This window comes from Capricornis sumatraensis, chromosome 16 (assembly GCF_032405125.1).
Source record: "Capricornis sumatraensis isolate serow.1 chromosome 16, serow.2, whole genome shotgun sequence".
Taxonomy (NCBI): Eukaryota; Metazoa; Chordata; class Mammalia; order Artiodactyla; family Bovidae; genus Capricornis; species Capricornis sumatraensis.
Genome location: NC_091084.1, coordinates 22,184,617 through 22,196,668, shown reverse-complemented (window position 1 = coordinate 22,196,668; position 12,052 = coordinate 22,184,617). Strand labels below are relative to the sequence as shown.

Genomic DNA, 12,052 nt, shown 5'->3' with positions numbered 1-12,052 from the left:
ATGTATTCAAAGATATCTTCCTTACTTTTTTACAATAACACAATACTTCATTGTGTAGATGTAGTACAGATACTTTAAAATTGCTTTTTCAGCGAGTAATTTATGATCATATTCTTTTTCTGTGATTTCTAAGAATTTTAATAAGAAGACTTTTGCTTTTGTTTTATAATATCAGTAGTATTAGTTCTTTCTCCAGTGTGAAAATAAACTATTGCCCTAGATTGGAAAGAGGAAGAAAAAATATATATATACTCCTTCTGAGATTTTTTTTTAATTAATATATTTTTTACTTATAACTTGCAATTTTATAGTTTCCCATCTTTGCCCTTGGGGTAACATTAGAGATCATTTGGCTTGTAAAGTCTTAGACTTGTCAAAATCAAGTGGTACTTGTATTCAAACCTGGTTAAGAAGAGAAACTTTCACAAATTTTATTAGCTTGAACTTAGAATAACATCAGTATGCTGTGTACTATTAGTGAGATAAACAATTTATTCTGGGAACTTTCCCCCTTCATCCTGAAAGAGCTGAGATTCTAAAAGAAGCCAGATTCCTTGGCTTCCCACTTGCCAGATCCTCAAATATTGTAGGTTCTAGATTTTTATGACCCAGATGGGTAAAAACATTGATGTTATTCACTTTCCCTATCTAATCCTTCTCCTCAAGCACTTCTAACTTGACCCAAGGTCTGGAGGGATGTTTGTTTCATAGAAATATTCTCTTCTTTTTTTTTGGCTGTGTCACGTGGCCAGCAGGATCCTAGTTCCCTCCACCAGGGCTTGAACCTGGGGCCAAGGCAGTTAAAGCACTGAGCCCTAGCTGTTGGACTGCCAGGGAACTCCTAAAATATTCTAATTCATGGGTTCACAAACTCCTGCTGTAAAGGGTTGGATAGTAAATATTTCAGGCTTTGCAGGCCACATGATCTGTTACAGCTTTCAACTCTTCCACTGCAGCATGAAAGCAGTCATATAGAATACCTAAATGAGTGAGGGTGTGAGTTCCAGTAAAACTTTATTTACAAAAACAAGATATTGGGTTGGGTTTGATCACTGAGTTGTAGTTTACAAATTACAGTTCACTGGAGGGGAAAGCAGGAGGATCTTTGTGAGATGTATGGCATTTCAAAATCTTACTTTCTAGAAGAGGCTAGAGTAGATTTGAAGTTCTCAGTTAATTTCTCAATGTTTAAAAAATTAGACTTCTGTGTAATTCTTAATATACCACAAAGCAATCATTGCTTTATCTCCTGTTCCTCAAATTAATACTTACTACAAAAAAAAAAAATGATAGAAAATAAAGAATACTGGGAAATATTTATTTTGAAAGTTAACTTTGTAACCCAGACTTATTTTTCATTATTGTATCATAGTACAGAAAGAATTTTTATTATGAGAGAAAGCTTTGTTTTCATTTGTAAACTTTTCTAATTATTTGTTTACTTTTTTAGAAGGATAAAGTCATGAACTTTGTAAGCTTTATTTTATATGTCAGTCAACCAGATAGAATATTATAATAAGAGTTAGAGAGGTTAGCTAGCTCTGATGTCTAAGTTTTAGAAGACAAATACTAAAATGAATTAATTCTAGACTTTAGCTTCAGTAACATCCCTTTTTACATACATTTCATCTTTATAGCCAAATAGCCACATAGAATTTTTCACTTTAGAGTTTAAAGTCATTTTTCTTCCCAGTCTTCTCAGACCCTCCCAAGTCTTAACTGCTACTGCTGCTGCTAAGTCACTTCAGTTGTGTCCGACTCTGTGCGACCCCGTAGACAGCAGCCTACCAGGCCCCCCCATCCCTGGGATTCTCCAGGCAAGAACACTGGAGTGGGTTGCCATTTCCTTCTCCAATGCATGAAAGCGAAAAGTGAAAAGTGAAAGTGAAATTGCTCAGTCGAATCTGACTCTTAGCGACCCCATGGACTGCAGCCTACCAGGCTCCTCCATCCATGGGATTTTCCAGGCAAGAGTACTGGAGTGGGGTGCCATTGCTTTCTCCCAAGTCTTAACTGTAGTTACTTAAATTAGTTCTGACCAAAAACAGCAAACATAAGAACAGTAAGGTGATTTGTATGTGACAGTTAGATTTCATACCTTTTGACTTACAGATTTTTAGGTTTCCCTCTTTTCTAAAGTATACAGAATGGGAGAGTCATCCTTTGTAGGACATTGCACCCATCTTCATAGACGACATTCTCTTGTCTTCTGTCACAGATGTCCTTGCTACTTAACATAGATTGTCAGAATAATATTTAAAATTAGTACTTTCAAATTGTTTTAAACTCTTGGCTTTATGCTAGTAATATTTTCCTGTCTCACTCAGCTCGTTAGAATAAGAGAATTAACTTTATGATCTGTATACTTAAGGATTAAAATTCATCTCATTCATCACCGAATGCTAGTTTCTTATCTTCCTGCTTGAGGAATGGATGTGTACTAATAATTCAAAATTTTCAGGAATTCATACAATCTACATCAAAATTTCTATTTAGAGTCATTAAGTATTGTTTTCAGTCTTAATGTCTTGGGTTTACTTATCTAATACTTAGTTTAGATAAGTAAAAATTTCCACAAGTTTTAAAGTGTGCTATTTTATAGATTTTTAAAAATAGATAGCAGTTTGTTTGGTCAAAACTTTGGAGAGGGAACTTCCTTGTTGGTCCAGTGGTAAAGCATAGAATCTGCCTTCCAATGTAGGGGACATGGGTTCAATCCCTGGTCAGGGAACTAAGATCCCACTTGCCACGAGGCAGCTAAACCTGGACGCCACAGCTAGAGAGCCTGAGCACCACAACTCCTGAGCCCAAGTCCTGTAGGCTCCTGTGCTGCAACTCGAGGAAGCCCACACGCCACGAGTACCCAGCATGAATGAAATAAAAACTTCAAAAGAGCGATATATCTTTTCTCAAAAAACTCTGGAGAGAGCATTTGTTTTTTTTTGAATTTTCATTGAATTGTAATTGATTTACAGTGTCATGTTAGTTTTAGGTGTATTGCAGAGTGAATCAGTTATACATATATCCCCTCTTTTTTTTCTTAAAGATTCTTTTAACGTATAGTCCATTACACAGTATTGAATTGAGTACCCTGTGCTATACAGCAAGTTCTTAATTTATCTGTTTTACATATAATAGTGTGTGTATGTCAGTCCCAATACCTCCCTCCACCCCCATCCCCTGGTAACCATAAGTTTGTGACTTTACTTCTGTTTTGTAAATATGTTTGTTTGTACCCTTTTGCTTAGATTCCACATATAAGCAGTATCATATGATATTTGTTTTTCTCTGACTTACTTCACTCAGTCTGACAATCTCTGGTCCACCATATTGCTGCAGATGGTATTATTTTGTTCTTTTGATGGCCAAGTAATATTTCATTGTATGTGCGTACCACATCGTCTCTATCCATTCCTTTGTCTGTGGACATTTAGGTTGCTTCTGTGTCTTGGCTGTTGTAAATAGTGCTGCAGCGAACATTGGGGGGCATATATATTTTTAAATTATGGCTTTCTCTTGGTATATGCCCAGGAGTGGGATTTTGGGGTCATATGATAGTTCTGTTTTTAGTTTTTTGAGAAACTTCCATACTGTTCTCCATAGTAGCTGTACCAGTTTGTACATTCCCACCAACAGTGTAGGAGGGTTCTCTTTTGGAGAGAATATTTTTAAAAAATAAAATAAATAATATGTTTCTAGAGTTAGGATAGAACTTGAGTTATAAAGAATTTTCATTTCTTTGCATTTTTGGAGTGTAAATAGAGTTTTAAAATGTATTAGGCCTTTTTCAAGTTAAAAACGAGGTGTATGTTCATTTAAAGATGTGCTAATTTTTAAAAACTTTACAGATTATATTCCTTGCTACTGTTTCAGCTTCTTTTCATAATGAGAAAATTAGAATTAATCATTGTTTTGGGGGATACATATATTTGACAGAACTGGAAGAACAGACTCGAAAAGCTCTAGAATTGGACCAGGAACGAAAACGAGCCAAAGAAGAGGCAGAAAGGCTTGAAAAGGAGCGTCGAGCTGCTGAAGAGGCCAAGTCTGCTCTAGCGAAACAGGCTGCCGACCAGATGAAGAATCAGGAGCAGCTGGTAAGGTGACCTGAGTTCTATTGGGGAAAAAGAAAAATTCAGGCAAAAGCATGGATAAAATCTATCCCACAATTTCAGACTGTATATTCTCTGAACACAAATGCATCATCCCATGCTCAGTAGCTCAATCATGTCCAGCTCTTTGCAACCCTTTGGACTATAACCTGCCTGGCTCCTCTGTCTGTGGGATTCTCCAGGCAAGAATACTGGAGTGGGTTGCCATCTCCTCCTCCAAGGGATCTTCCCGAACCAGGGGTTGAACTGGCGCATCTCCCTTGTCTCCTGCCTGGCAGGTGGACTCCTTCATTACTGAGCCACCTGGGAAGCCCTCTGAACACAACGGTGTTGGTTAAATGTTTTCAGCTCTCCTCGCTATGGTATATGTGCACTCACTGCAAAGACATATCTTTGTGAAAGTGAAAGTCATTCAGTCGTGTCTGACTCTTCATGATCTCATGGACTATCCAGTCCATGGAATTCTCCAGGCCAGAATACTGGAGTAGGTAGCCATTCCTTTCTCCAGGGAATCTTCCCAGCCCTGGGATTGAACCCAGATCTCCTTCATTGCAGGTAGATTCTTTACCAGCTGAGCCACCAGGGAAGCCAAAACATGAACTCCTAAAATACATTCAAATACCTTTTTATTTGAATGTATTTTAAAGCAGTAAGTAGAACAACAAAGAAACATGAAAACCATGAAGTAAATGAACCATTTTCTGTATTCAGACAGAGGAATACCTGTCATCATAAAGGTAGTATCAGTGTAAAAACAGACAGTTTGGAGGTTGTAGTATTTATTTACTGTAATAAATAAATGATCAATATTGTGCAGCCACTGCCAGAAGTGTGTTGTACCCAAAATCAACAGTAAAAATTTTGTTTGCCAATGAGGACTAATAAGAAAATAAGTTCAGATAATGGAAACTGAAAAAAAGAAAAGGAAGAAAGAAAAAACTTCTGTAAAATTGGGTATATTATACTTTCTTTAAAGCAAACCAAAGATCCATGTAACTTAATGACAGAGTTCGGAAATAAGCCTAAACTGTTTGTTTCTTCTTTTAAAAAGAAACCTAGAAATAAAACCATAAAAGATACATAGAGCTTGTAGCTAACAAGGGATTCTGATCCCTTAGATTTTATATAAGCTACTGGCATGTTTTGCTTTAGATAAATTGCCATTATGTATATTCTAAATTTTATAAGATAATCATAAGTTAACTATAAGATGGGTCGTGATTGGATTTTTTTGTGTGTATTTTCTAGACCTGCAAATGATGAGTATGCATGACACCTAGAAGAATTGGGATTTAAATATTGGTTTAGGCATTTCCTTTCTGTATGTCTCTGGGTCTTTCTGAGCCTCAGATCCCTCCCTTTGATCTAGTAAGGAGTCAAATGAGATTATTTGACGAAGTGCTATAAAAAGCATTATGTAAACAGTTTGTTCTTTTTTTTCCTTCTGTAAGCATTAGCAAATATTTTATTGACAAAAGTTAAAAAGTAGCTCCTAGGTTCTTGCTATGAAAACAGGAGTAACTTTGTGTACATAGAATAATAAAAAAAGTCTCACTTTGTCTCCTTATGAGCTTATAATACAAATAAGATTTTTATGATCTTAAAGAAATAGTTCCTTTTTTTTTTAAACAGAAGGCTCTATGAGAAACGTATAAAGAGAGTCCATGTTGGAATTCCCTGGCAATCCAGTGGTTAGGACTTTGCACTTTCACTGCAGTGGGCGTGGGTTCTGTCCTTGGTGGGGAAACTAAAATCTTAAAAGCCACATGACGTGGCCAAAAAAGAAAAAAACAGTTAATGTGTATTAAAGCTTTTTTGACTTAAATTATTGAAACTCTATTATGTTTTTTAGTATTGGCAATTGTTTCATTTATTTTAGGCAGCAGAACTTGCCGAATTCACTGCCAAGATTGCACTTCTAGAGGAAGCCAAGAAGAAAAAGGAAGAGGAGGCTACTGAGTGGCAACACAAAGTAATCATTTGTTCATCACTGTCATTTACCGAACACCTATTTTGTACCCAGCGTATGCTGAACTTACAGAGATTAAGATACAGTCATGATTTAGAGGGGAAGAGATACCACTGTGTGAATGTGTACATATTGTAGTTTAATATTAATCTAGTGATAAAAGCTAATAAGTACTTTGAGAACACATAAGTGTTAGTTTCTTTAGGAATGAGGAAGGTGTTGGGGACACACACCCTTAAAAGTTTAAGCTGGCTCTTGAATGACATTCAGTTTGGGGGTAGAAAAGATGGGGACTGAAGAGATAGTCATTCCAGATTGTAGGAATTGAATGAGCATAGGAAGAATCTGATTTCAGGAACTTTGAGAGTTGAGGCTAGAAAGTTAGAGAAGTCATTAAGCTGTGAAAGGCTTTAAGTAAATGCCCTGCTCAGAGGAAAGATGTTGGGAAGTATCTGTAGACTTTGGGCTCTGAAGATTTCAAAACACGTTTGTAACATGATTAAGCATGGTTTTATAAAAACAGCTTAGCAATCAGAATGATGGATGGATTATGATAGTGGGCAGGATTACTTATGAGCTAATGACTCACTAAGGATGTGGCATTGAGAAAAGAGAGGGACAAGAATTGTTGAAGGACATTTTTTGATAGACTCAAAGGGGCATGGCAACCAATTGATTGGCTATAAGGTTGAATTAGAAGAATGTAATCAAAATGATACTGAGATTTTGGAGTTCCTAAGTATGTGAAACCACTGTTGTCTGAAATGGCAAAAAATGTGAAAAATTAGGCTTTACTTGGAAGGGTGGGGAATATAAGGTAGGAAGATTTAATTCAGACTTTAAACTTTTAAATGAAACTATAATAATTATTTTTTACACTCAAAGGTATATAGTTCTGTGACTTTTCTACAACAACATGTACTTATTAGCTAAAATGGTTTTCTTTCACTCTTAAATTTTCTTTGTAGCACTTTGGGTTTCATAGGGGAGTTTTTTATATTGAGAGTTATGTATATATGTACATGTTGTTGTTTAGTTGCTAAGTCGTGTCTGACTCTTTTGTGACCCCATGGACAGTAGCCTTCCAGGCTCTGCTGTCCATGGGATTTCCCAGGCAAGAATACTGGAGTGGGTTGCTGTCCTTCTTCAGGGGATCTTCCAGACTCAGAGATCGAACTCACATCTCATTGGCAGGCAACATGGGAAGCCCATATATGTACATAGAACTCCACAAAAGTGAAAGCACTGTTAACTTATGTTAACTCTTCCTTTATTAGAATTGTATCCCTCTTAGGAATGATTGATGAACTTCAGGGACACATAAACTTATAAAAATAATGTATCACAGAAACACATCCTGTGAAGTATAGAAATTAGAAAATGCATGTAAAAAAAAATCACATTCCCACAAACTAGGATCAGTATTTTAACATTGCAGTGCATAGCCTTCCAGGATCTTTTCCTATGTGCATATGTGTGGTGGTGGTGTTGAGTCACTGAGTTGTGCCCCGATGCTTTGCAACCCCATGGACTGCAGCATGCTAGACTCCTCTCCCCTCCCCTATCTCCGGAATTTGCTTCAGTTCATGTCCATTGAATCGGTGATGCTATCTAACTATCTCATCCTGTGCTGCCCCCTTCTCCTTCTGCCCTCGGTCTTTCCCAGCATCATGGTCTTTCCAATGAGTTGGCTATTCCCATCAGGTGCCCAGAGTATTGGAGCTTCAGCATCAGTCGTTGCAATGAATATTCAGGTTTGATCTCCTTGCTGGACTTGCAGGATCTTCTCCAGCACCACAATTTGAAAGCATCAGTTCTACAGCTGTCAACTTTATGGTTCAACTCTGACATCTGTACATGGCTACTGGAAAAATCATAACTGACTACACAGACCTTTGTTGACAAAATGATATCTCTGTTTTTTAATATGCTGTCTAGGTTTCTCATAGCTCTCCTTCCAGAAAGCTAGGCATCTTAATTTCATGGCTGCAGTCATCGTCCCCAGGGATTTTGGAGCCCAAGAAAATAAACTCTGTCTCTGCTTCCATTTTTTCACCTTCTGTTTGCCATGAAGTGATGGAACTGGATGCCATGATCTTAGTTTCTTGAATGTTGAGTTTTAAGCCAGCTTTTTCACTCTCCTCTCTCACCCTCTATATGAGGCTCTTTAGTTCCTCTTCATTTTCTGCCATTAGAGTGGTGTCATCTGCATATCTGAGGTTGTTGATATTTCTCTGGCAGTCTTGATTCCAGCTTGTGATTCATCCAGCCTGGCATTTCACATGATATGCGCTGCATACAAGTTAAAATAAGCAGGGTGACAGTATACAGCCTTGTTGTACTCCTTTCCCAATTTTGAACCAGTCCGTTGTTCCATGTGTGGTTCTAACTTCTTGTCCTGCGTACAGGTTTCTCAGTAGACAGGTAAGGTGATCTGGTATTCCCATCTCCAAGAATTTTTCAGTTTGTTACGATACACACAATCAAAGGCTTTAGCGTAGTCAATGAAACAGAAGTAGATATTTTTCTGGAATTCTTTTGCTTTCTCCATGATCCAGTTAATGTTGGCAATTTGATCTCTAGTTCCTCTGCCTTTTTGAAACCCAGCTTGTACATCTGGAAGTTCTTGGTTCATGTACTGCTGAAGCCTAGCTCGAAGGATTTTGAGCATTACTTTGCTAGCATGTGTAATGAGTGCAATTGTGTGGTAGTTTATACATTCTTTGGCATTGCCCTTCTTTGGGATTGTAATGAAAACTGACCTTTTCTAGTCCTGTGGCCACTGCTGAGTTTTCCAAATTTGCTGACATATTGAATGTATGTATGTGTATACATATACATTGGTATCGCTGAAGAATTGATGCTTTTGAACTCTGATGCTTTTGCACTGTCATGCTGAAGAAGACTCTTGAGAGTCCCTTGGACAGCAAGGAGATCAAGCCAGTCAATCTTAGAGGAAATCAACCCTGAATATTCATAGGAAGGACTGATGCTGAACCTGAAGCTCCAGTATTTTGGCCACCTGATGCGAAGAGCCAACTCACTGGAAAAGACCCAGAATGCATGGAAAGATTGGAGGCAGGAGAAAAGGGTGACAGAGGATGAGATGGTTGGATGGTATCACCGATGCAATGGACATGAACTTGGGCAAACTCTGGGAGATAGTGAGGGACAGGGAAACCTGGTGTGCTGCAGCCCATGGAGTTGCAAAAAGTTGGACATGACTTGGTGACTGAACAACAACAGTACAGTTGTATGTCCAGAGTGAGCTCATGCTGTACATACTGTTCCATTTTAGTCAGTTTTCATCTCATCTTAGACTATTTTCAAAAGTTTTCCATTTAGATATAATTGACATATAATGTATTTTCAGGTGTATAATATGGTTCGGTATTTGTATCTGTTGTGAAATGATCATCATGGTAAGTCTTATTAACATCCATCATCATATAGCTACAGAAATTTTCATCTTGTAATGTAAACTTTTAAGATTTGCTTTCTTAGCAACTGTGAAATATAGAGTATATTATTAACTATAGTCCATGTTAGTCCATATAATGCTGTACATTATATCCCCATGACTCATTTATTCTATACATGGGAGTTTGTACTTTTTGATTCCCTTCTCCCATTCCTCTTCCACTTTTGTTTCTGGTAACCATTGGTCTGTTCTTTGTGTCCATAAGCTCAGTTGTTTTGTTTTGTGTGTTTTTTGATTTTTTAGATTCCACATATAAGTGAGGTAATTTGGTTTCTCTGTCTGACTTATGTTACTTGGCATAATACCCTCAAGGTCCATCTGTGTTGTTGCAAATGGCAATATTTTCTTTTTATAGCTGAATAATATTCCACTGTATATGTGTACTGGATGGAAATCCAATATCTTAAGATTTTGGAAATCCAAAATCTTAATATTTGAACATATTGTCTTTATATTTATATTTGCATTGTATGGGGACTTCCGTGGTGGCTCAGCAATAAAGAATCTGCCCTCAATGCAGGAGACTCGGGTTTAATCCTTGGGTCAGGAAGATACCCTGGAGAAGGAAATGGCAACCCACTCCAGTAATTCTTGCATGGACACTCCTACAGACAGAGGAGTGAGGAGTCTTACAAGCTTCCGTCCATGGGGTTGCAAAGAGCCAGACATGACTTAGTGATGAAAGAACAGCAATACAATATTGGACACTTAGGTTTCTTCCCTATCTTGGCTGTTGTGTAAATAAAGCTGCAGTGAACATATTGAGGGGATGCATGTATCTTTTTGAGTTAGCGTTTTGTTCCTGTGGATAAATACTCAGAGGTAGAATAGCTGGATTATATATAGTAGTTCGGTTTTAAAATTTTTTAAGGGATCTTCATACTCTTTTCCACAGTGGCTACTCCAGTTTACATTCCCAGCGAAGGTGAACAAGTGTTCCCTTTTTCCACATCCTTACCAACACTAATTATTTCTTGTCTTTTTGATAGTAGCCATTCTTACAGGTATGATGTGTTATCTCATTGTGGTTTTGATTTGCATTTCCCTGATGATTAATGAAGTTGAATATCTTTCCGTGTGCCTGTTGGCCATCTCTGTCTTCTTTAGAAAAAATGTCTGTTTATATCATTTGCTCATTTAAAAAAAATACTATTAGGGTTGGGTTTTTTGGATTTTTTTTTCTGTTGAGATGTATGAATTCTTCACATATTTTGGGTATTAACACCTAATCAGACCTATAATTCACATATATTTTCTCCCATTTTGTATCTTGCCTCTTCATATTCTTGATATATATATATGTGTGTGTGTGTGTGTGTGTATATATATATATATATATATATATATTGCTTTGCAAAGCCTTTCGGTTTAAAGTTGTCCCACTTGTTTGTTTTTGTTTGTATTGCTTTTGCTTTTGGTGTTAAATCCAAAAATTTATCACCAAGACCTATATCAAGGCACTTACTGTCTATATTTTCTTGAAAAGTTTTATGGTTTCAGGTCCTATGTTCAAGTCTTTTGATCCATGTTGGGTTGATATTTCTCTGTCGTGTGTACAGTAGGCGTCCAGTTTCATCCTTTTGCATGTGGCTGTGTAGTTTCCCTTCCCTAATCTATATTCTTGGCTGCTTTGTTGTAAGTTAATTAACCATATATGCGTGGGTATATTTCTGAGCACACAGTATTCAGAATTGACCCAAAAAGTCTATTTGCACTAATTTGCCAAGCCAGTGTCCAAAGTAGGACTTTGCATTGCATCTGTTTGCTCTGTCTCTTTTAGTAGGGCAGTTCTTCTTTTTGTGATACTGATTTATTAAGAGGATCCACATTGTCCTTCCTTCTGTATTTTTCTAGTTTCCTTATGATGTCATTCAGCTTGTCTTTTTTCCTTCAATATTCTTGTAAGCTGAAAGATAAATCTAAAAGCTTGAAGGATTCAAGTTAAAAGTTTCTGGCTATGATGCCTTATAAGTGAAATTTTCATATAATTTACTATCCAAACTGGAACACTTTTTGAGAGTATAAGGGAGTGTTGTTAATAATTACACCAGGACTTTTCCAGGCAACCCAGCACGATATAATTACTCAGACGATTGGTGATGTTCGATATTTCCTGTTGCATTATATCAGAAGACACTTAATATCTGATTGGCCCACCATTAGTTATTTTAATTGATCATGGGATTAGAGTAATAACAGTCTTATTCTTCCCATGTCTGATTATATTTTATCATAGCTAAAATGTAATCTATAACGTGAATTTCTTTGTCATTATACCTATATCCATTTTCTCATCAACCATTTGTACAACAGTTTTAGCAGCAATTGATAATCCTTGCTAGAATTAACAGTTTTATTAGGATTTGCGCAGTCGTGTCTTTAATTCTGAAAATAAGCTTCTATCACTGGGGCTTGTTTTTATTATCTTGACATATAGAAAGAAAGGATGACTTGATTCTTTTAATTACTGGTTTTCAAAGTAAGTTGCTG

General features: G+C 36.9%; 1 protein-coding gene across 3 annotated transcripts in view; it reads left to right on the top strand.

Moving 5' to 3' along the window:
- RDX (radixin) overlaps positions 1 to 12,052 on the top strand; it is an 83,078-nt gene that overhangs the window by 50,148 nt on the left and 20,878 nt on the right. For 2 of the 3 annotated variants that reach the window (XM_068989023.1, XM_068989024.1), the window contains exons 10-11: positions 3,937 to 4,097; positions 5,992 to 6,084. The exons of the other annotated variant lie outside the window; for it this stretch is intronic. In XM_068989023.1, the coding sequence (XP_068845124.1) occupies positions 3,937 to 4,097; positions 5,992 to 6,084 (254 nt within the window). The remainder of the gene's footprint in view (positions 1 to 3,936; positions 4,098 to 5,991; positions 6,085 to 12,052) is intronic. 3 annotated transcript variants of the gene reach the window in all.